The sequence below is a fragment of the Chanos chanos genome, chromosome 1 (genome assembly GCF_902362185.1).
Source record: "Chanos chanos chromosome 1, fChaCha1.1, whole genome shotgun sequence".
NCBI classification, from domain to species: Eukaryota; Metazoa; Chordata; class Actinopteri; order Gonorynchiformes; family Chanidae; genus Chanos; species Chanos chanos.
The window spans coordinates 51,030,628-51,056,690 of record NC_044495.1 but is presented as its reverse complement, the minus strand read 5'-3'; the positions used below and the strand labels follow the sequence as shown (position 1 = coordinate 51,056,690).

General features: G+C 39.6%; 1 protein-coding gene across 1 annotated transcript; it reads left to right on the top strand.

The window, feature by feature from the left end:
* The first annotated feature begins 215 nt into the window (after positions 1-215).
* On the top strand, positions 216-26,063 carry commd10 (COMM domain containing 10). The gene is made up of 7 exons (XM_030782422.1): positions 216-307; positions 677-767; positions 1,803-1,913; positions 2,829-2,984; positions 4,141-4,254; positions 25,356-25,415; positions 25,517-26,063. Exons 1-7 carry the CDS (start codon positions 279-281, stop codon positions 25,553-25,555), a joined length of 600 nt encoding a protein of 199 aa, XP_030638282.1. The 5' UTR covers positions 216-278; the 3' UTR covers positions 25,556-26,063.

Here is a 26,063-nt window from a genome sequence, read left to right as displayed (position 1 = left end):
TCAGCAATGACATCAGACATACTTTTAAATGACTGTTCTACGTGAACAAATAAGAATTTTTATGCTAACAAAATTTAATTAGAGCAAAGACAACAGTCAAAATTCGTCACAATACGCAAATAAAAAACACGCAACACTGTATTTACGAGGGTACTCTAACTTTAAGCGGCGTGGTGATGTGACGTCAGAAAACATGTGATTGTCCTATAGGAAGTGAAATGTGGTAGCGGTCTGCAAAGCTAGTCTACACTTTAATAGTTATTTTTTTACATGTTGCTATGGCTTCAATTATTAAAGAAACTCAGAGGTGGGTACATTTTAATTGACACGACAACCGTCACCGATACAGTGTTTTCACAGTATTATACATGGTGGTTTTGGTATGGTAATAGTGATGAGTGCTAACTAGCTGGCTGTCAATAATTCAGTAAAAATGCCAAGTTACAACAGAAGGTGATTGTCATATTTCCCACCAAATTATTTTTTTCCAGAAAATTCTCGTATATTGTATAATTCTCAAATGAATCCATTTCAAACTATTAAGAAAGTCGAAGCTGCATAATGTTACTTTTTTCACGTCTGTTTTACGCGTTTAGTAGATTGTAAGCACAGCTGAGGTATGTGTATGTTTTGCAGTAACTAATTCACGTGCCGATGTATTCACATGTTTATTTAGCATCAAAGAAGCAGTAACCTATATCAACACAATTGACGTCAACAAGCTTTCCAGGCTGCTGTCACGTATTCTGCAAAAACTTCATCTCAAGGTACCATCTTAACCTCCGATTCGAATGTTATGCATGATTCCAATGTTATGCATGTTACTGTACCCACAACAGTAGGCATTTGTTGCTTCAAATCTATCTGAGTCAGCGCGTGAGCAATAAGACTCCAGCAAGAAGAGTGTGGGGTTTCTATACTGATCTAAAATCTGGGGCAAAAAATTTCAGCAACACTGAAGATGATTTCAATTATCAATATGGATTGATAGATCGACGTTAAAAGATCATTTCATTAAGAACCGTCTCTCAGGAGCTTATAAGAGAAGGACACCATGGTCAAGTTTCAATGTAAAACCCTTATCATACTCACAATTGCATGATTGTCAGTAACATGGTGCAGAGAATGCAGGTAGTGGTTTACTCAATAATGGAAAAAGTATGTACATTCAGATTCACTCACACTTCACCTGGTTCTCCAGAAGCACATGCATGCATGTGTGGTGCATGCTAAAAAAAACCTCACAGGTCTTTTTTTTTTCTTTTTTTTTTTTTTAAAAATCTTGTGGCCCTGTCATGGAATGGGACGTGTTTTCCTAGCATGTTTAGGTTCACTCGACCCCTCAGAGGGTAAGGACAGTGCCAAGCAACAAAAACCTGTTCTGAGTCATCACTCTCATTTTATGGAGCAACATTCCTATCCTCATAGGAGATGGGTTATGATAGTACCCCTAACCCATGGAGTGCGCATGATCCCTTAATGGTATGATGCACTTGAAGACCTGGACCTGTTTCAACACATATGGGAGATTTTTGAAGCAACAACTTAGATCACACAGTTCACCACCGTCAATAAATGACAAAGAATGGAATGTCTTAGTTAAGGATGGTGTTGCATCTCCGACACTGTCTCAGACACTTGCAGAATCTGTGATAAAGCACATTAAAGTTGCTCTGCTGGTTTGTACTGGCTTAAAGACAATTACTTGTGTCCTAATCGACATATTAAACAGGTTGAATACACAATATGTTTTATGAAGGAAATAAAAAAAGATAAAGTCCATTTCCCACTGTGTTCTGCAGGGGGAGCGCTCCTTCAGTGAGGAGGAGGAGGAGAAGTTGCAGAGTGCTCTCTCCTTGGAGAAACACGCCTTACATCTGGTGCTTGAAACCATCTCTTTCATACTAGAACAGGTATGAAGCACTAGTGCAAATTGAGAACAAGTGTGCCTCAGCTCTGGTACTTGTTTCAGTTTGCTCTTCGGTTCCTCTTTACATTAAGATCTACTTACATGTGTCTCTACTACACTGTACTAAAAGTGGTGTATTATTTAAATTATTTAGGTGCAAAATGTTCAATTGGCTTTGACAACATGGTACTGTGAAATTACAGCATAACTTAACATACAAAGAACATAAAATGTTCATATATATTTCATATGCAATTACAGCAAGTGGTAGAGAAACATCATTTGAAGTGTTCGCGACAAGAAAAATGTAGGCTTTTCATCACCAATAAGGCAAAACCTCTCATTAAGAGGTGTTTTGGGCTTTTTTTGACTTTTAATTTTGTTCAGCAAAATGGTGCGTAGGATTTTTTATGTGGGTTCCTCACAGTGGATTATTCCGCTTGAAACTCGTGTGACCAGCGGCTGTATATACAAGACTCTAAAGTTTCACAGTTGGAAATGTTCCTCAGCATGGTTTGCAAAGAATTGTCCAAGAGCTTTCAAATTTTATTCACTGAAATGACAGATCAGTTTAATCCTGGTAGAACTAATACGATGAGATCAAATGTTCCTACATTTATTTTGCATTGTTCTGCTGGCTGAAATGACTTCCCTTTGAAGTGTTTTCAACATCACTGCAATAAAATGAAAATGTTACATTGTATCAGATGCACCTGAGGCAAAGTCTTAAGCAAAAAAAAAAAAAAAGTCTCCACACACTATGTTGCAGTCCTTTTTTGTATTTGAACTAGATTTTGTCACTCACCAGTAAAACAGTCCTATAATGAAGGAGAGAGAGAGAGAGAGACACAGTCACAACATTCGTAATGAATTGCAACAAATCCCTCCTAATCTTTTGGATTTTCTTTTTGCAATGCAGGCTGTATACCATAATGTTAAAGTAGCATCCTTAAAGCAACAGTTGGAGAACATACATCTTACTCCAGACAAGGCAGAAGCTTTTTGCCAGGTTTGGACAACAACTGGCCCAGATGTCATAGAGAAGATCAGACAGGGGATCTTTGCCCCCAAAAAGGTAAGGCTGAATCGGGAACTGAAGAAGCAATACACTGAAGAGCGGAAAATGACAATGGCAACTCTGTATCATAAATAAAAATAGCGGGTATAAAAAAAGGCTAATGAAAATAAACGCTTGGATTTCTAAAGCATCTTTCATTTTAAAGTTTATTTTTAATTTTAAAATGACTTATCACTGGATTTTAATATACTGTACTTTCCTAATCTGTTTTTCTAATTTTGGAGGTCTTTGTTCTTTCACACAAGTATTTCTTCATGCCAAATTGTTTAATGATCTTTTCTTTAAATTTTGTACTATTTCTGTGTGTTAAGTTCATTTGCCATATCAATTCAAAGAAACATTATGTGAAAAAAAATGACTGTTTATCCATATTCTGTCCTAAAGTTTTGGGGATGAGATGGTTGCACATTTTCTATTGCCATTGAAAATATTTTATAGGCTAATTCAGACAGCTCAGTCTTGATCCAGGTTAGATGTAAACATATGCTGAAGTTACTCATTTAGCATCAGTAAAAGGTGAGAGAAAAATCAATGTTCATTCATTTCTCCAAAAATGTTTTATGTACCCTCTGTGTGATGACTTTTGATATTTTGATGTGAAATCAGAGATGAAGAGTAGGTGATTATGCTATTAGCATCCATTGAAACCTGATTAAGGTACTGTAGATTGCACCATGGAAAGGGATGTTGAGAAGTTTGCAATAATCAAGCTCATTGTAATCACTTTCTTTGTGTTAGGAAAACTGTTTATTTTTGCAGTCTGGGATACCAGTGACTGAGCTCAGCGAGGGCAGGAAGCTAGGATTGTAGCCTAGTAGTATATCTGCTATTCTTAAAGTCATTTAGCTGTTATAGTGAATGAATGTTTAATGTATGTAATAGTTTGCTATTGCATAAAAAGTGATGCCAGGCTCCTTTTACCTATTGCATAACTGCATGTGATGGATATAAACCCAATTTAACTTTTTTTTTTTTTCTCGATAACAGTGCTCATTTGCTTTGGCTTTGGCATTTTCAGCCAAGATGTATTACTGGACAACGCCTGCTGTAACTAGCCCAGGCCTTGGCTCGGAGCTTAAAAGTTACAGTTGAATATAATCACCTCGCCCCCCCTCCCCCCCAAGTGATTTCTCTCTCCTTGTCTGTCTCACAGTTGGAACATATTGGTTGGCAGCTCAACCTTCAAATGGGTCAATCCACACAAGCCAAGCTGAAGGCCCCGCATACCGTTCTGGACCTGGGAGTCCGAGAGGAGGACGGAGGAGAGGTAAATGTTACCCGCCGCATGACAGTCGCTGCCCTACGCCGCCAAATCTGTGAACCAAGAAGAGATATTTACTCAGTGTAATCTCCAAGGATCAGTTCTTGGGCTTTGAAAATGAATGCAGATTTTGCTCGTTTCCTTCTTGACGTGAAAAACAGAGAGCGGAGAGCGAAAAGGGAGCTTGTTAAACCTGGGCCCCAAGGGTTTGGCTCCACATCTGCTCTTATGGTATTACAGCGTGGTATCAGCAAACAATGATTCATCCTCTCTGATCAGAACTGTGAAGAATCGGGTTTAATCCAGCTGGAGATGGCAGATTAATGTAGCATCTGAAAAAAACCCCCAAAAAAACAGTCGTTATCCTACCTCCGTCACAAAGAGCAAGGAGTTTTCTAGCGGATGATTGTGTTTGTAATATTTTGGTTATTTTTAGTTAGCCTACGATTGACAGTTTTGTGCTTCTCTCTCTCTCTCGCTCTCGCTCTCTCTCTCTCTCTATCTCTCTCTCTCTCTATCTCTATATAGTTTTTATCACATTGTTTAGCTATGGTTATATAAGAGGCAGGAGAAGCAATGCAGTTTTCCCCCTTTTTATTCCCTTCAAACAGAAGAAAGGAAGAACATTTTCCACCCTTTCAGTAAATCCACTTACTTTGCCCAGCTGGGAATTGATAGTTTTAAGCCTAGAGGAAAAACTGAGATAATGCAAAGTATGGGAAATGTATAAAACATTCATTACCCTTTTCTTTCAAATGGTGGCGCTGTTGGCACATATTAAAAAAGGTGCTTGAGATCTCAGCAGAAGAACTCTTCTCTCACTGCTCTAACAAGCAAAATTTAAACATCTATCTGACAAAGAAAAAAATTGAATTGAAAAGTTGGACCTTTTTCTCTCTCAAAACATTGTGAATGAAAATTCCTCAGATATGGTGGTTTTTGTTGTACCCAAACACGTACCACCACTTTTCAAAGCAAACACAGCCTCTAGATGTTTTCAGGACAAAATACCTGATAGACCTGATTTAAACCTCTGTTGAGTTTTATTTGTCTTTCTGATGCTTTCCAAAGCTAGACGTAGCACTGTTGTTGATGGTAATATGTTGTGCTTTGAGACTGAGTGGTTAGCTGGGGTTACGCAAGGGTTGTTTCAGTCAAAATAATAGGCTTAAATCTTAGCTCAGCTACTCTGTTGTTCTAATCATCAAACGGAGACGTCTTTTAAGTAGGTTAAGCAATTTAGTGGACTGCAGACAAGAAGACCATGTCCTGTTTTAGATGATAAATTACCACTACATAGAGGAGAATGAATTTAATTGTACTGAATCCTCTATCATTTGGTATATTTAAGTCTTTTCCTTGCTTTGTTATGTTAGAGTTTTGACCTCTTTGGTAGAAGAATGTGTTTTTTTTCCTGGATCCTTTGTCACAGTTGTTTGGATGATGAATAGTTTTAAACAATCATCTTTGAAATGAGCAGTTTGCCAAGGTGTTAGTTCATGAGGGTATAAAGTAGCCACTGATTTACTCCTCATTATGTTAAGCACATCAAACCCAATTGCCTTTAACAAATGGCTCTGTCATTCTGGAGCAGCGTTTCCGTAGGAAACTTAGAGGCTAATGTTCATGCACAAAAGTGTTGATACTCTTTTGAGTTGGACGGGGGAATTTTGTTATTTGATGTAAGACAGCTTAGAAACAGGAAACTGCCAAAATAAAGGAAACGCCTCACTAAATGAAATGCTACGAATTTTGAAAGCAGACGGCTCCACGCAAGTATGGTCTCGGAGTTTAATTAAGTGAGTAATCGATGTCCCAACATGGCTAGGGTCATGCATAAACACATCTGTTATTCTGTATGGTTAGAGGAAAAACCCTTGATGACCATTAAAAATGGTTTTGTCAGTCCATGAAAGTGTTTGACACTCTGGAGTCCTGCCTGATGTTTCACAAAAAAAGATTGGTTAAGCTGAGGTTATCATGGACGTCTGAGGGAAAGACGTCATCAGCTAGGGTCAACTGTGGCGAAAACATACTCATTTCTGGACCAGGATGTCAGTGCGTAGGTTCAAGATGCAAAGAAAACAGATGAGCATCTCAGGTTCAGTTGGCTGTTAATATCAATCTAGAATGTGCACAGACAGTTTCATCATGAACAGCTCATCAGAACCATCATAGAGAGGAACATTATGGGTGGGTTTCCGTAAACACAGGTAGTGGTTACTCCGCAATGGAAAATCATATGGTGAGATGAGTCACCATTCTGTTTTCAATAAAAGCAGACGCATGCATATGTGGTGCATGCCAGAGCAAACCGTCGGGCCCTAGTGCTTGTTTCCCACAGTGGAAGGTTCTGGCGGCTCCGTTACGTTCTGGGGCGCATTTTCCTGGCGTGGTTTGGGACCACTCAGCCCCTCGGAGGGTAGGGAAAATGGCATTTAATTCTGAGCCAAAGCCATTGTGAGTCAGACGTTTGCGTTCTGATGGGAGCGGTCTCTTCCACTATGACAGTGATCTGGTCCTAAGGGCACGGGTGGTCACTGAATGGTCTGATGAGCATGAAAACAAAGTCAACTATATGTGAAGGCTGTCATAGTCACCAGATCTCAACCCATTTGAACACTTCTGGATGTGGAGATTTCTGGAGGTGTGTTGGAGAGCATTGTCCATAACTACCAACACTAACTGAAATTTTTCATGGAAGAAGAATGCTGCATCACTCCAGTAGAGTTACAACTCTTGTATCTATAGAAGATTGCTCTAAAGTTGTTCTGACGGCCAGTGGTTGGCTACCAGCACCCTTTTATCAGACTATATACGTCCGTGTTTCCCTTATTTGGGAAGTTACCAGTATGTGCAGTGAAGTGAAGACTTCAAGCTATTATGTGATGTTTGCTGAAGCTATGAAAGATAAAACTATTTCCTTGATAGTAAAGATTACCAGTTGCTATGAATTATTGATGTTCCGACATCCTTATATTGAGAATTCTTCATGACATTTGAGACTTAACATTAACATGCAAAATTCTGGAGACGTCCGTAGTTCATCGATCTAATATTGAATGGCGTTTCGACAGCTCTTGCGTGTTACGATAAGCTTTCAGAATCTAGACGATTCTCTGTTCTCTCTGTGCATCTTTCATGGAACTGAAGATACTAACGGACACACGGAGCAGTTGTTTTGAGAAGATGAAATGAGTGTTGGAAAGGTAGCAGAGGACAGCTGTGCGTTATTGATCTGAAATAGAAGCAGCCCTGTGGAGGATTCAGTGGGTATTGCTAAGGTGCTTCATCAGCACAGTCCCCGGGGACTGGAAGCTTTTTTTTTTTTTTTCTCCTGTAAGTCCAAGAACAGTTCCTCCCCTCCAGATATCCCTGTTATGCACAGCCAATAGATGGGTAACCCTTAAAGAAACAGACTCTCTGATGTTATTGTAAACTTCTATGAGCCCCTCCCGTTTCCCTTTCCCCCCATGATAAAAATCTGTCATTCCCAAGTCAGGAGGCCTATGGAAGAGGGACTTTGTCTTGTCTCACGCACTGCTCGTAGGTATTTGAATGAACGTGTTTTGAACCCGTGGACATCTGTTCGGTTTTAGCTGTTTTTAGAATGTTTTTCAGGCCAGTGTCTGAGTGTAATCATTGCATCTAATTTATTTGACCTTCTTTGGCTTGTTCAGGGACCAGGAGCCAGTGAACTGTCAATGTATTTGCATTAATGATGTTTTTTGTGGTATTACTCTTGGATATACTTACTTAATAATAAGTGGACATGACTTAAGTTTAGCACAGATCTCTGAGCGTTCAGTCAGGATTGATTATCTGTCAAAATATAATCAAATAGGATTGATTATGCAATACATACATATATACACACACACACATATATATATATATATATATATATATATATACATATATATGTTTTTTTTCACTCACATACATCTTTCCCTTTTGCTTCATTTTAATCACACCTGAGTCATTAAAGCAACATTCATTCACTGATAAATCAATTTATCCTCTGAATTCCAAATGTGTGTGTGTATATACAGGCAAAAAAAAAAAAAATGTATCTTTGTGTCCTGTTTGTCTGAGTTTCTTTCTCTTTTTCTGGTGTCTGCCTTGTTAATACTGAGCGTGACTTTTTATCAAAGCGTCTGACTTGAAAGCCTCCTGATTTTTAATTTGTTTTTCTGGGTTCAGCCACTGAGGAGCGGAAGCTCTTTGTTGGAAATTTTCATCACCAAGACTGTGACCTCATTTATTATCACCTAGAGATAAAGAATGTAATTAACCATCAGATTCTGACTAGTGAGGAGATGCTGTGATCATATCCTTTCAGAACATCTGCACATTTCCACGTGTTGCTGCCTCAGAAAACAAAAACAAAAAAAAAACCCAAATTCAACAACTTTAGACACAAAGCCTTGAGAATCGTCTCGCGCGCAATGAAAACCAGAGGACGTGTTAAAAACCGCCTCCTCTAATCACGGCCTTAACGTCACAAAACGCACGTCTTTTCATCGGGTAACGAGAAAAAAATCTAAATCGTAGCGACGTTAAAGGCGATGAAGCTATCCAAACATTGTCTGTCTGTGTGTGTGTGTGTGCGTTTTATTTATTTATTTATTTATTTATTTATTTATTTACTTATTTAAATAATTTTTTTTTTTTTAAACAATGAACCTCTGTTTGTTATTTGTCTTGCTCTGCTTGTTCGGAGGAGCCTCTGTGCGACTGTTTCTGGGCTCTCTCTCTCCTTGGTGATCTGTTTTCTCTCTCTCCCTCGCTCCCATGGATTCAGCCCATTGTTCTGCGCCCTATCTTTCTGTCGGCTGTAACGGTCCGGTGACAAAGCTCCCCAACAGAATGTCACATCTTTATTTGTTGTTTCAGATGTGGACCGTGGTCTGGTCTCTTTTGTAATTTCTCCCCACATTAATATTCTATGGGATTGCTCCGAGGCTCTGGGGATTTATGGAAATCTCAGTATTAGAAAAGTCTAATATGTTTTAAATGGAAGTATTTTCATATATTCTAAAAAGTCTGCCTGCGTTTTGAGGAAATTAAGCTTACATCCAGTGAGAGGAATGATATTACAGTTCTTATCCAATATGGATTTAGTGTGTTATTAATTTGATTGAAGAATGGTACAGTCATTGGGCAAGGGCCCATCTGTACTTCTGAAATAATATGTGCTAGTGATCAAAGCAGCATATTTTAACAGACATGACTGTGTATACATTATACATATGTAAATGTGACAGCCCATGAGGTAGGTCACATCTAGGGCAGATGTTACAATATTTTTAATATCAAATGTAAGTGGTTCATTCGGATCAGCGTGAGTGGGTTGACACGTTCGGGTGTTGCTCTTTGATGTTCTTGAAACAGTCTTGGATTTAGATCCTTCTATAGCTAGCTTGATAGTTTGGTTGCGTTTTTTTATTTTTTCTCCCACAAGTGTACTGTAAAAAGAAAAAAAAAACAAAAAAAAACAGGGCTCTCTAAACTCTTGAAGGCTGCAGTGTCTACATACCAGAGGGATCCACAGGGCTGCCTAGGCGATCACTGAAGTTGCCACACAAGAGAGGTTTCTGTTGCTATGAATAGCAGCCGCGAGCCTCTCTCTTCACTGCTTTAAAACTCAACATGCTGAGACTGTGACTATAGTGTTTCAGAATGCATGGAGTGCATGTGGTCATTCTAGCTGGAATTTGGCATGCCTTGCTGGTTGTTTTCTTCACTATGTTGCTTCAAAGTGGCATTGTTTGAAAGGCTAGTTTCAGTGTGTTAGAACTTGTACCAGGACAAGAGCATGGGCGCGTCAGTTTTAACTTATGCTTTGTTTTTTTTTTTTAAATCTGCCGGCAGAATATTTGCGGTCAACCTGGTATATTCCTGCGTGAATTGTAAGCGGACAATATTCTAATCGTGCTGTAACACGTTAGTGAATTATCTTTTTCAAGCTTTTTTAGTGCATCAGTTTATCATAGGCCTAATCTAGGCCTTGTTTTGTTGAAGTTTGTGACCATCTAATAAAATCAGCTTGTATCTCAGTGTAATTACTCAATAATTCATAATGGGTTTTTATCAGTTTGTTTTGCAGTATGTGATAAACCATCTGAGATTTCTGAAAGCAATTTGTCAATAACAGAACATTATACATTATATTGGCAATTAAAACTACAGTTTCAAACAAAATGTTAACACTTAGAAACTATGACCTGAATTATACGGTTCCTTCAGTATATGGTTGCGTCGTAATTTGTGTTGTTTTACTTTTACTTCAAGCATCATTAACAGTATTAATTCCTCAGATGTTTTCTTGTAGCGCACTAAAGCGGAATAATTCCCAAATGCGTCTAGACTTGTTTATATCTCTATATATTCCTTTGAATACTCATAAGGCGGTGTTGCATTTTAATTACTGTCTCTGTCTGATCTCTCAGTTTCACAGATTTTTTTTAAAAAAAAGAGGAAAGAAACAGGCAAAAAAAGGGGGGGAAATTGAACGAATGAAACAGGTTTTCTATTCTCTGTGATGCTTGCCTGCCTGCCTGCCTGCATTTTTTTCCCTTTTTTTTTTGCCACAAGATGAGTCAGTGTGTATAAATAGCTACGATGAACGGCATGCAATGTGTATGAGGGTGTTATCATATGCCTACTTGCTTTCAGTTGTTCTCCACTGATACTGGGAACAGATGTGCTGTTTGTATTAGTGTCGGTTGAGGTGATCTTGCCCATTACTTAAATGTCCATATGTTCAGTTCATTTGTGAATAGTATTTTGATGGATGGGTAGAATTGGTTGTCATGCTTTGCAGGAGATGCTTGTATGGCACTCATATTACATAATCATACAATAGGTTATAGAGGAGCAATATCCCAAAAGTGACAACCACATTGAGTTTTAAACTGAGGGAAACAAGGCAATGTGGCAGTCTGATATTTTTATATGCCAAAATAAAAAAAATAAAATAAAAAAAGTTATGTGTATTAGATCAATCAATATCAAGCTTCATTTTTAATCAGGATGACCCCAATGTATTTTGCTTTGAAGGAGCTAACATCTTTGAAAAAGAAACTTCAAAACAAGTTGAGCATCAGAAAGAAATGATAAGACCACATGTCGCGACTCCCTTTCCAGCTATTGACGACTGCATTTATATGTATTTATGTAGGAAACGCTTTTCTCCAGAGTGACTTTGAAAAAGTACATAGAAGTCGGTTGGCATAACAAACAATGCATGTTGAGATCTCACTGGCGAGGGGAAAAAAAAAATCATGGTATTGCAGTGCTATAGAATAAAATAATGAGTGTATAGGTATAGGTGCTGTCACACAGTGGAGAGGTGCGTCCTATATCTATGAATCACAGTTCCTACTCTAGCGGCACCACACTTTTGTTCACTATGGCCTCGGGACCATGGGAACGCAATTTGCCCGGTTCCCATTGGCAAGTGTATTGGTCAGGAATCGACAACATCCGCTGACCGGCTGTCAGGTACATGTATAGCTGTAGGCTCTTTCATGAGTAGTGCTTCTATCTCTAAGCAGGTTTCATCACTCAACGATAGCACACAAGCCAGTGTGAAGAGATGCAGTGGCTGGCTTCCCGTGTGTTGTGCGAGGGAGAGGATCATGGGTAATTGCACATGTCAAATCGGAGAGAAAAATAGGGGTAGGGGAGCAAAGTAACATTCCACACAAAACGTTTTATGAGTGAATTGCGCAGGTTTTAATTGGCGTTAACTGATTGTAGAGGCACGAACGTGCCCTCTTGAGGTTTCACCATATAGCTCTGTATACAGGACATTGTTTGCTTTTCAACATCATGTCACTAGAACTGTGGTAGCGTCTCCCCAAGGTTGCTTAAATGTAAAGTTTAATGTATTTTTGGAAATTTTTTTTATCTTTTTTGAAAAAATATAAATCATTGTAAGGATTGAATCATTCACCCACCAAATGGAAAGATGCAGAGATTTGTTTCTTGAGAGAGAGGTAATCTCTGCTGTGCTTCATTTTAGTTTTTGACACAAATAAAGATAAAAATACCAACATAGGAGCAAGCCACTGACGGATGGTTAAGGACATGCCTCTGCTTTGTTGAAGGTCACAAATAGTCTTGCTTTGGTAAAAAAAAAAAAACCTCAAACAGTGTAAGCCCTGAATAGTGACAGAATCTGCTGGGTGTTTTTTTTTCTTTCTTTCTTTTTTTTTTCTGGAAGGCTCTTTCTTATGTGTCTGATCAAACCCTGAGCTGAGACCTTTTGTTTATTGCTGCAAGACGAATTATAGAGAAAACATCATCGGTGTGTCACTGTTATGTTTTGGCCTTTCATATAAGACTGCATCATGGGAAATAAATCAGAGAGTGACACAGTTGTCTGGAGTGCCCTGCGGTGATGCCCTTAGCGCACCTTGTGCAAGACTGTGTTTCAGACTATGTTTGGTTCTTTTTTTTTTTTTTTTTTGGCTCTGCTTCACAAAAATGATGATCCTAGTCAAGCAACAAAAGTACATGTGTCTAAATAAGAATTTCACAATGTTTGGATTTTTTTTTGGGGCAGAACAGTTTCCTCATCGCTGGCTGACATTGTTTGGATAGTAAGGGAAGTTTAGCGTAAAACCAGCCATGTGGGTATATATTCACATGAATGACTGATAGAATAGTTTTGTTTTTATTTTAACTCATTGCACAATAACCATTTCCTTGTGAAATTGGAAAACAAGAAAACAACTTTCCCCTATAATGAATCCCAGACTCCATGTGCTTCAGACTGCGCATCTTCATTTAGTATTTCAGAGAGAGAGAGAGAGAGAGAGAGAGAGAGAGAGACAGTTTGTGCTCTTTTGGCTCAAATGACGTTCATGAATGCTTTAAGATACAGCAATAATCCACTATCATTTTCACCCAAACCCTGAGATTTTGTGAAGGAAAACAATGGAAAATGTCCAGTATACAAATATGTCAAATGTCTATGCTCAAAGATTAGGGACCCCCCCCCCCCCATGAAGTTCTTTTTTTTCTTTAGTGAGTCAGCTTAACAACTAACTTTCCAAATATTCATGAGATGGCAAAAAATCAGTCCTTTGTTCGGCAAGTGTTCTGATGCTGAAAAACAGACTGTGTCTTTAGTTATGTATTTATTTTACCTATAGCTGGCTCTGAGACGTTCTGTCTTTATGATGACATTCACTGAGGTGTGCTCCTCAGTCCGCTCGCCCTTGGATTCTCTCTATCGACTTCACCGTAATCAAAGCACAGTAATGGTATTGATGCTTACCTTAGCATGGTCAGGCTAAAAGCATTAACTGATTTTTTTTTTTCTTTTTGCGCAGCACTTTACGTTGGCTATGAAAAATGAATCATTAAGAAACGACCCACTAAGCATTTCACTTTTGTGCCACATCTTATCTTTTGGCCGTACATCCTACGCCTCTACATTTCTCTGTCCTTGCGTTATATACATACAGTTACGTGGCTTAGTTATTGCCTATGTAAAACACATAAAGCTTATTCCGTGTTTAAGTCAGTCACTCGTACCTGTTTTTAATGTGAATTTTTCATAGAAAGACAGGCTAACCGTTTGATATGATAAGATAAGATAAGGCCTGACAAACGCCATGAAAGACTCCCGCATGTTCTGGAAAGCACAGTGTAAACAAAGCTCATGGCCCGCATCGCTTGTAAGACAAACAGAACCCACGGTCAAAACTGCATGGGTGTTCACGAGGAGTACTGATCCAAAATATGCCAGATATGCCCCTTAAAATTACTTCTTATTCGCTTCAGTGACTGTTTTCTGCTCCTAGACTGACCCCAGCAAATAACGTTAAAAACAGAAAACAAATTCCAAATATTCTTATTGACAAAATAGCAGTTAAGTAACCTTACAATGATTATACATAGAGTTGTTTACTGCAAAATGGCTGAGGTTCATTAATTGTGCTGATTGCCGCTGCAGGGTTCAGTAGACCAAATGAGAGAATCAAGCTTTGGTCCTGTGTCAACTGTTTTCTCCTGGGCATTCATTGGGACAGGTCAGAATTTTAATAAGCTTCACGCTGATTTTTAATATTATATCCTACTTGTGTCGAGATGAAACAGGTTAGCTTTTGATGATTTTTACCTGAAAAAAAAAAGGAGAACATTTTGTAGGTCATTCAGAGAGGGACTTCTCTTGTTTGCAGTAAACGAGACTCCCAGGCATAGCATTCTTATTGAATGGAGCTTTAATTATGTATAGATTTTTCATCTATGTGTTGCCATCCTGAAAAAAAAACATATAAAAAAACATATTGGCAAGTCTCTGAAAGCTTTAAATGAGAATTCTTTAAATGTATTCTTCTCTAGAACGTGACCTTTTTTTATTTCTTGATCAAGCGGTTGTCTCTGGGGCAATAGATGCAATTAAAACCAATTAAGGTTGTGAAATCTAGGAAAGTAAAACAACAGTTCACTGCAAGGCTGAAATTCTGGAAAGAATTTTTCAACTTTTTGACCTGTAAGTTCGATGGTAAAGCCTGATGCTGCCTGAAGTAAAAATGAAGACATCTGTTTGGCATATTTATGGAGTATCTACTTTATTGTCAGTAACAAACGTCAGGGGACTACCGTGAGGTGAGGATCAGTGAGGGCATAAATGCTAAGTGGAACAATAGCGCTGTTCTAAAGAGATATTTTTAAAAAGTTTCTCCACATTTCACATCCAATTTTTATGATTTCAGTACAGATGTGCTTATCGTCATCAAAGTGCCCTGTGGTATTCTTCTTAATTATTTAACTTGATTTTTTTAAATTTTCATCACAGCTGTTTACCTGTTTGTGTAGTCGAGAGGTTTTTGTGTTATATAACCTAATTCATACGGCACTTTGCTTTTTCTCTGCACTCTGTAGAGTAATTCTATCACATCTCTACTTGTTTAAAACTAGGCCTCATTTTTAAAGGACTCATCACATTTTCACCTTGTTAATAGCAGGTTACATTCTGCTCTTTACATCTTATATACTTTCCAAACTCTCATTAAGATACTTTTGTCTGATAGCAGTAAGATGCCGCCAAAGAGTTTTTTGTGCAGTGGCAAAGTCTCAAATACATTATCACAGCAGTAGTTTTGTGACAGGTTTGTTGAATTAAATCCTCACACTAATATACTTTGTCATTCCAATACCCTGCAGACATGAATATGACGTATTACATAATGACATTAAAAAGCCAATATTTCAATTGAGTCAATCAAACTTAACATAAATTCCATGAAATCAGTTGAGTTATCAGTATTGTAATGTATGCTGGAAGGAGTATTTTCTGGGTACATGTCCGTTTAACAAGAATGTAATGCCTAGCAAAAAGTCTACACATTTTATGTCGGATTTATTTGTATGGCCGTTTAGGTTATTCCATATCTCCTGTATCCTCCCATTCCTGCCCAAGCCTGTAGTCCTGACAATGAATTTGACTGTGGTTTTGCAAATATAAACCAATACAGGAACACATTTCCATCTTATGTGCAATGAATCTGGCTGTTTAGTCACAGACATTACTGCTACCCAGTCAATGTTGTCACCTAAGATTTGGCAACTAAATGTTTTTTTTGTTTTTTTTTTAATGAATGTTTACATATTAATATTTGAACTTAAAAGTGGTTGAAAGCTTACAAATAGGAACCAACGCAGGAATACATTTCCATCTAAAGTGCAATGGATTTGTTACTACTGCTGTCCGGTCAATGTTGTCCCCTAGGTTTTTAGCAATTTTTGCATCACATTAACATTTCTTTGTAAACAGTAAATGGTTGAAAACTTCATTTGTCGATCAGATCTTGGAAAGATTTTGTGACTTCTAAGGCGCAGTCAACTTCTTTTTAAGTTCTGACTCCAGAGCAGTCTGAGTGTTAATAATGATACCCGGGTGAGCAGTTGGCATCCATCATTGTGTTATTGCAGGGAAGAGAAGGGACAGTATTGACGGCGGTTGTCAAATTGGCATAGCGGAGACCTGGGAATTCTCGATAAGATGCCAAGCTTTAAAACCCGTAAGAATGCATGTTGGTGTCAAGCAGAGTAAAGAGATAAGAAGGAGAAGAGAGATTTACTTGGGGGGGGGGGCTCTCCTTGCAGTAATAAACCCCAGCCAGGAGGGGTTTTTTTTCTCCCCCAGTTCATGAATAACACCCTTGGATCCTTTTCGTCACACTTTTGCTTGGAAAAGCTCTTTAAGAGGAGGGAATTTTAACCTGACTTTCTTCAGGTTGTTTACTTCTTCTCAAAGCATTGAGTTGAAATTCTGTTTGATACAGAAGGGCGGATGATCGTCAGAAGTTCCTTCTGTAACCAAACAGACTGGCAAAGTATAAATTCCATTCTGTTTGCTGCCCTGAATTAGTTGACGGTGAAATTACTGGACCAGAGGTAAACTGTATAATTCATGGAAGAATGATGTGTGTGCAGTCATTCAACAGCTGAATATCTTACACCTGACTTCATACATGTCGAAAGTGTGTCATGCGACAGTTGGTAAATAATTTAGATCGTCTTCATACCGAACTATAGGGGTTTTCGTGTAGAAGTGATGGCATCTTGTGTCCTACTTTCGAAGAAAGAGGCTTTGTGCCAGTGAGTGGTAAACCAGAACACTAAATATTTAAATTCACGTCAGGCTTTGATTTTTGGAGAGGACCTATCAGAAAGCTAGATGTCTATACTATCACCACAGTCACTATGTGGTCCAGCTTATACAGTCACATATAAAAGCAACAGAAATAATGAATATTAACATTAAGATGGGCAGGAGTTTGGGGCAAAGCTTCTCAGATATGTGTTCATTTCTAATAAACATCCTGTATGAGCCCATTTGAATTAGATACATTAAAAAAGACACTTACAGGTTAAACCTTAGTTGTCGTCTTCAGGTAACTAAATTCATTGACTTAACGGTGTCTCCTCCTTAGGCTCAAACAGGTCTGAGAATGGATCCTCACTATGTCAGTAATGTCAGGCGCACATTCAATTCTATTACAAACTCATTAAGTAAAACCCCAAATTAATTTTCTCTACAGGCTTTCTCTGTCTCTTTGTGTGTAAGCTCTCTTTTTACTTTCTGCTTATTCGAGATATTTTGGTCTCTCTTTCCCCTGTGGCAGACCCCATATAAACCTAAATCTAATGACCGCATGAGGCTTCGCAAGCATGTTGTTAACAGCTCCCCGGCTGTCTGTTAAGTAAAAATATCAGGTCAGGTTTATGCCGTCTTCATATCTCATTTTTCTATTGTGTCCCTTTATTGATTCTGATTTTACGCTGTGAAATGCTGAATAATTACTTTAAGACAACCCCCCCCCCCCCCCCCCCATATGCTAATGCACTACTGATCGCCTCCTTAGCGAGTGTCTTAATGAGGACGACTTGCTCTTAGCGAACGCAGTATTATGGAAATAAGTTGCATCGTGGGGTAGAGGGAAATGTATGCTTTTGCCCATTCAGAAGCCTTTTCCAACCAAGACTGATGTCCTTTGAGACTGCAGGGAGAAACTAAACAAAGAAAGACGAATTAGCATGGAAAACCTCTCCGTGAGGACTGAAGACTGAAAACAGTACGCTGTGGTAATAGACCACTGTGGATAAAACAAACATCAGAACTCATCAGAACATAGGATGTCTTAGCATTTTTGTAAGTTTTTCAAAACAATTCACCAAACATTTGAGTGAAGTCAATAAATCTGATCGATATTTGAAGCCTTCAGATTGAATTTGACTGGACTTTAAACAGTGTTTTAATATGTAGGATAACCTTTTAGGGACCGTCAGAAAACTTCAGTCAATCACCAATCACTGTCCGAGCACTTGTGATGATTTAGGTGGAGCTAAGAGGCAGACAGAGTTAAGACTGTACTATTACTTAGGGATATTTGTGATGTAAGTACAGAAACAGTCACTTTGGTCATGTTACATAAAATATGAATTTAGTCACTGAAGCGTATTTGTAGGACAAAATCGTATATCTTAGAGTTGCTCAGAGGAATATAGAGCATTGTGGAGCACTTGTTTTCATTTCTGGATGTTGTCATATGAAAGCACTCTGGAATTTTTTGAAAGCTGATAAACAGAGAAACAAAAATAGTGAATACTGTCTTAAAAAGTCATCATCAAATCCAGAAGAACTAAATGATTTAAGTTTGAAGTTTATTGACCTCTCGCATTTGAACGGGCTCGCAAATGTTTGCGGTGGATAATATATGAGTAACAAAATGAGTAACAAAAAAAAAAGTCTCTGCATGGGAAACTGTCTTCAGATGAAGCTGGAATAAGTTTGAATCAGACCCCCGCCCCCCCCCCCCCCCCCCCCCCATCCAAAGCCCCACTACATTTGAACTCATCTATGCCGTCTCCAGCCACATGAGAAACGCAGAAATATGAGGCCAATTCCCTCGCCTCAAATTAAAACCAACGTGTCACATTTAATTACGGCTTGTGTCGTCTCTGTGTGTCTTTACCGAGTAAATTGAGAGAAGGCCTCTAGCACGCTCTCTGGTTTGGCATCTGCCACGTCCCTTCAAACGTGGCACAGCTCCGGATCCTCTAGAAGGGCCGTCAAAGGGGTCGTTACGTGGGCCGACCGCAGTTGACTCTCTACAGACAAATGAAAAACAGTCACAGGCTGTCACCAAAGGGGCTCGCTCCATTCTGATGTGGTAAAGTCCTGACTTCCCTCGTGAGTAAACGCTCTGGCGAATAAGTCGACTCGCGTTCGGTCGCGCCATCCCATGAGGGAGGATAAAAGTTCAGGAAAGTCAAGAGTCATCAGACGCAGCAAAATGTTGAATGGTCGATTGGGCGTGTTCTTCGTGTTCTTCATTAAAATCGGGGGTTCGGCAAATCTTTGCCTTTTTGCAGGATGATTAAGGAACCGTAAAAAAAAAACAACAACAAAAAAGTTCTGCTAAGACTGTTGTGTTGAAATGAAATGAAAGATAGTTTTTCATCTCTATGTGATGAGGGGTGCAACATAGCCACAAAAGAGTTGATCAGATCTTAAGTGAGAACAGTTTGCAGCAAAAATCCTCACATCTCTGACTCAAACAGGGCAGTCTGCTTCAAAGCAACAGTGAACAATAAAATGACCGTTTCCATAACAACAAGTTCACATGTCTGTTGTTGTTTAGCAAAGATACTGTCTCAACATCAGTTCCTCAGCTCTGATCAATACATTTCTTTTTTTGAAGGATTTAGGCCCTAGAAAATATCAGCACATGCTCTAAAATACAGAAAACTTATTCATTTAGTCTTTACTTCTTGTTCACAACTGACAAGTGATTATTGCTCAAATAAATCCACAAAATAACCAAGATATAATGAAAACTTTGTCCACATATGCGAGGTATTGTGGCAGAATTGCGTCATATCACATCCTTGCCTGATGACTTGCTGTCTTTCCATTCTTGTCTGGGCATTTTATGTGGACAGAGTCTCTTCCCCCCACCCCCCACCCCCCACTGTTCGGGGTCCACAGGGCCCAAATGCTGGAAGTCATTTTCTCCCTCTTGGGTGGGGGTGGGGGTGGGGGGGGGGGTGGAGGGGTGGGGGTAAACCTGGATGTATGGTGGAGCCTGCCCACTGATGAGTCAGTCAGTCAGTCAGTCAGTCACAGAATGAGACCTCTGGAGCCGAGACCCCATCATTACGCCCTTTGAGCCCGCAGAGCTGCCGGAGTGGGGGGGGGGGGGGGCACGTCGACAATCCCATTCTTTGTGCCGGGCGTTATTGCAGTGGACTGTGTACTGTACTGAATGGGGTGTGTGAAAAGCGTGTGAAAATCCTCTCAGGCCTCGTTGAATTCAGGCAAGCATGTGGGGACACCAGGCCTCAATGAAACAATAAACCATCTTTTCTCTCTCTCTCTCTCTCTCTCTCTCTCTCTCTCATACCCCCCCCCCCCCCCACCCCCCAACCAATTGCTGAGGACAAAAATGTCCAGACAAACAGCCTGAAGGCTTCAGTTTGGAACCATTATGAAAGCTTTCTGAGATGTTTTCACTGTTTTGTTGTTGTTGTTGTTGCTGTTGCTGTTGTTGTTGTTGAGCCATGCAGATCGACGGGGTCAGGAGTCGGATGTGAGAGAGACATGGTTTTTGTTGGAGCCTAGCGCCAGTTTTCTTTCCTGTTTTTTTTCTTTGTCTCTCTCTCTCTTTTTTTTTGTTCTCAAACCACTACAGGGGATGTGGTTTATTATAATGGCGGGCGACGGGGAGTCCTCGTCTGTCATAGGTGACCTCATCTTTATTAAACAAATGCAGTCTTACAGCCTTTCTACTGTCAGTAGACCACCTGAGATGATGTTTAGTTTTTCATTTCCAGCAGTTAAATATAGACTAAGTCAACATCTATATTGTAGTAGCTGCCGAACAAACATGATAAGAACACAAATTATCACTGCGAAACCTCCAGGGGCACTTAGCATAAGAAGACCCAGGTTAACTATGTGTCTGTTTACCTATCTTCATTAGATAATGATAGAGTGATTCCTTTAATGCATTTAAACTTTTAAATTACTTCACGTTACTTTTTTTGCCCTGCTTGTGCTCCTTTTTTTTTTTTTTTTAAGTGTATTGCTTTTTTTGTCGGGATGTTTTGGCAGTTTTTGACAGAGAGCGTGTGCATGTTCTTCTCTTCTCTCTTAATTGGATCATGTTATTCATGTTGTGGATTGACTCCATCCTGCTCTCGGTAACTGTTAACTCCAGTGGTGAGGGGCACAGATGGATGGTTTCCTGATAGTCAATCCATATTTACCCCTACGCTTCTACCCCCTACTTCTGAGGGGCAAAAAGAAACACATTTAGAGCCTCCAATGGGACCTCAGTAGAGCAGAAACAAAAGGTGTGAACACTGAGGATGACACCCCTTCTGCTACATTGGATTTATTGGATATTTTGATAGCACATCTGGGCTCTGTATACTCTGACTTTGGCAGACTGGGAGACTTGAGACTTGTTTTCTGGAGGCAAGAATTTTTTTGTTGTTTTTTTTTACCTGTCAGTAATTTAGCATATGATACGGAAAATCGTGTTTTCCCTTAAACAGTTTTTTTTCGTGTGTGTTTTGTTTTTTCAGCACTTGAATCAGGTAACCCGATTGTTTCCCGCCGTGCGACTAGAGTTGCGTCGTCAGGCTTAATCAGTGTAAAATTAGACAGTTGCTGTAGATTGTCATTACGCACTGGCGAGGGGTAACCTTCAACCAGACTCTTTTCATCCTCGTTGAAGCACGGCACGTACCGAGACTCGGGTTCGGGCGTTTTTGACGAGCCCCACCGTCTATTAAAACATTCCTCCCTGTCCCGTCAGTCACCTCTGGCTCTCGTTGAGCGCCTTGTGGATGGTCTGGGAATCTGTCAGCATTGTCTTCACCCCTCCCTCTAAACCACTGACAGAGTCAGGCATGTCATCTCTCCCCCACACTGTCGTCACTCTCTCTCTCTCTCTCTCCAGAGGATGAATGGTGGCACAGTTTGTTTTAGCATCTCGTTATCGCGTTTTGGTTCTGAGTCAACGTACGATTCCCCGAGTTAGACTGATATTTTTTGTTCGTTCTTTTTTTTTTTTTTTTTTTTTAGCGTCCGTGTTCTTATAGCCTTATTTAAATTTAAAGCGTTTTTGTTACATGCGTCGCCTGTGCGTGCATGTTAATTCATCCGTGATTTTTTTTTTTTTGGCGTCTTTTTTTTTTTTTTTTTTTCCGTCAGGCTGTGAAAAAAACATCTGCTTTCGTCAATACCAATGTTTCTCCAGAGTCAATTTTACGTATTGGACATGTCTGACACATTTCATTAGCTGACCCGAGAAGACTGACAAGTGCACCACCCAGTTAATTTGGTCAAACGTTCTGTCTCTCATTTCCATTTCAACAAAAAAAAAAAAAAAAGAAAGAAAGTTGAAAAAAAAGAAGACTTACGGCAAAATATGCCATTCACAGAGGAAAAAGCTGTGTTCTACCTATTGGTAAATTGTGCTTAAGTATAGATGATAAACAGGTTGCACTCAACCGCATAATGTCCTACTTTAGCCATTATCCCTGAGAGAGCTTCTCGAAAAATGATTGACGTGGAAACAACTTTACAATGTATCCCTGAGAGCAACAGTGCAATTACACAAAGGGGCGCCTGCCATTTTTTTGTGTGCGGAGACCGACAGTCTGATACAGCAGGAAAGGTTTTCAAAGAGCTCCGTGTCCATGGCAACCGCTTATCCCAGGAATTGGGGATTTTTATTCATAATTAAGAATGTTTGGGGAGCCGAGGGTGGGCTGCCAAAACTCAGCAGCCCCCGCCGCACGTTTCTGTCAAGATTCCCGTCACGGGTTCGTATGGCGCGTTCGTAGCCTTTTTACATGAGCGCAGTCTGGGTAGAGGCAGTTATAGCTTTGTGCAGGGTTTAAGTTGTTATGGTCAGATGCTCGCGAGGTTAACTTTCAAGGCAGGAACATTACTGAAGAATTGGATGAGGAAGTGGTCTTCAGCCTTCTTCCATTGGACTGTTTCTTGAGATCTAACCTATGTTTCTAACCTTTAGATACCAGAGGTGGTCCGGCTTGATTCTTTCAAAGAGTCAAGCCATATTGTTAAAAAAAAAAAAAAAAAAGTTTCATATTCCAGAAGTGTTTTTTGATAAATGCTCAAATCAACATACAAATGAAAAGCTAACTGTCGTATCTCCGGCACATTAATTTAAGGACAGTGGACCCAGTTGCTGTTTGAAGCAAAAAAGATTTAAAGGCAACAGCTTTCACATTCAATTTGATATCGGTTTTGGGGAATATGGAAGGTGTTACATTACATAATAGCCTTATTCAACTTCTCAAACTCCATTTATTCATGATGTGCTCTTGGCTACCTCAAAAAGAGACATCAGAACATGGTAAATCATGAATCAACCCGCACCCCCCCCCCCTCCTTTTTTTTTTCTTCTCTTTTCAAATTTCTTAAAAAAAAAAAAAAAAAAAAAAGCCACAACTTTCTTAAACGGGGGCTTCTGTTTCTTTACCGCACATTTGGCTTTCAACCTGTCTTTGCATCTGGCATCCTCATTCACCATATGTTACATCACTTCTTGATGAGGCCTTTCAGAAGGATCCAGAGCTAAAAATAAATGGAAAGAGGTTGGCTTGTTCTTAGCATCCTTGTATATTGGAGCACTCCGGAGTTTTTGATGTCACAGTTCTTCCTTTCATTACGGGGTAAAAAGGGGATTTTTCGGATGGCTTGATCCTATTCTTTAATTAATGAAAAGGGATGTAGCCCCAAAATAACGTGTGGTATACTCCACTGATGGGTCTTGATTTTTTTTTTTTTTTTTTACCTGTGAAAAAGAAATCAAATGCAGTTTGCATGAGAAATAAAATGCAGAAATGCATGAGAAGTGCATTTCTATGTAAACCTTTTCTCGCTGCTGTGAGAAAAGCTTGAATAAATCCGCTTCACCTTATAACTCAACCCTAATGTGAAATGTTTCATTTAATACTCATAAATTGAGTCTTAAAAAGTCCTGATGACAGATGCACAGTCGCGCAAAGCTACAATCAGTGCCAAAGATTACATCAAGTGTTTTTGTTGCGTGTGCGTTTGTTTATTTATTTTTTTTTGGTTTGTTATTCTTATCCATCACGTGTCTAGAGAACAGTACTCAACGAGGACATCTCTCCTGAGTCTTTGCATTTTACCTCCGCGTTGTTTTGGGCATAGCGGGGAGAAAGGGCCCATTAGCGCTAGCCTAGATCTGTCAAGTCGCGCACGGTCTTTTGTGTTTAAACAGTGGGGAGGGTTTAACCCTTGCTTCTTGACACACATTCGCTTTCATCTGCGGCGTGTCAGAGGCGCATCGCGGCGCGGTGCGGCGTTCGCTTCTCAACCCCGAACCTCCCAGATTACAACACCCTCTCTCTGTCTTACAGCCGCCGGGACCGGAGTTGTGTCAGACCGAATGATAGAAACGTAATTCCGGTTCGGCCGTCGCCTAACGTTTTCCCCCTCCCGCGTTCAGGTTGTGTGCGGCGTGTGCCGCGCGATGAAATGAACTGTGCGACACCAGGCTTTCTGCTAACCGTCCCAAACTGTAAATCACGATCTTGCCTTGAAAGATGCGCATACACCACATTCAAGGAATGTTATTTTCTTTAATAGAGCCCACCCTCTTATTTCTGCTCATGTCCATTTTAATCTGTAATAACTGCAGTCGTGGTGTTTGCTTCTTGTAAAACGAGTTGTTGTCTTCCCGGGCAGAGTATTCTAATTATCGGCGCTTATATAATAGTGTTTTTCGGAGTGAGAAAACATCCTTAATAAAACATTATTTCTGTAATGCGTCATGTTTGTTTCTCTGTTTGAGTCGAGTCCAAGCGTGGCCTACATTTCTTTCCCACATCTCGAAGTGAGTTTTGCTAAAGATAACATTTCCCCTTTTACTCTTAATCATGGTTGATAATGCTGTGTCTAATTAGTGTCCTTGCTGTTAATGCGCACTGACATTCTCTTCCCCCGGAGAGATTTCAACCCCACAGCCTTGGCTACTTGTTTTCTCAACATCATTTCTGCTACTAACTGTCACCCATGAGAGACGAGCAACGAAAATGTATTGTGTGATGCTTTGATTAAAAAATGTGTTGTGTTTTTTTTTTTGTTTGTTTGTTTGGGGGGGGGGGGGGGGGGGGGTTTGTCTTTTTTTTTCAGGAAATTTTGTATGCACAGCATGAGAAATAAATGCATCTCACTTTCTGTTATGAACTCTGTAGGAACAGTTCCTGTTCTGATTTTCGCACATGACACGTGTTGTTGTGCAACAGTTACTTTCAAGACACTTCATATATTTCTGTGAAGCAATTTTTTCTTCAAAACCAGACAGCCATCCTACATCCTTTGTTCCTCACTGATGGAAAATGACTTTTACTGGACAGATGTGCACAAATAATTTATGAAAGGCTTTTATGGAAAGCGGACAGAGCTTGGTTGTGATGCTCACTTGGTTGTCCTTTCTCTCTCTCTCTCTCTCTCTCTCTCTCTCTCTCTCTCTCTCTCTTTCTTTCTTTCTTTCTTTCTTTCTTCCTTCTTCTAGAGTCTGCAGCATGTTTTCGTGGGGTTTAACCACCAGGAGTTGCTTGAGTTTTACAATAAGGTCAGAAGTGATTCTTTTGCTTTTCCACATGACTGCCCCTCAGTAACACTGTGAGACATAATGCTTTCTCTTCAACTTGTCAAACATTCCTTCTCTTACAGCTAGAGATGATTCAAGCACAGTTGGACTCTCTCACTTGAGGCAGCAGTAATTCCATCCCGGTCTTCTTTTGCTGGTGTAAACCCTCAGAGTTTTGTTACCTGTGTGTCCAGTTTCTGCTCAACCTTGAAGATTAAATGGAAAATCACGGACTTCATTAGTTTCTGACTTTCTTCCCGCCTTTTCAAGTGTTTAAGTGTTGATTAACCTATATTTTACATGAGTAAACATGTCTTAGGCACCACTTTTGTATACATTGGAGGCCTAGAACAGGTTTAGTCTTCAACAGTGCCAGGCCCCTGATTATGAGCCACTGCTAGCAAATTGCTGAAAAGTACAGAGTTTTGATCCCATAGTACAGTAAATGTTGTACTAGACAGGTCATGTTTGTGCCAACATGTTTTTTTGTCATTGTTTTTCATCATTGATTTTCCTTTGTGACGACACATCACAATATCACAACATTCATAAGCCGTCTCTTACCGATCAAGACCCTTGTCCACACCATTCCTCAATTTATCACAATAAATTGGCTTTGTTTATACAATG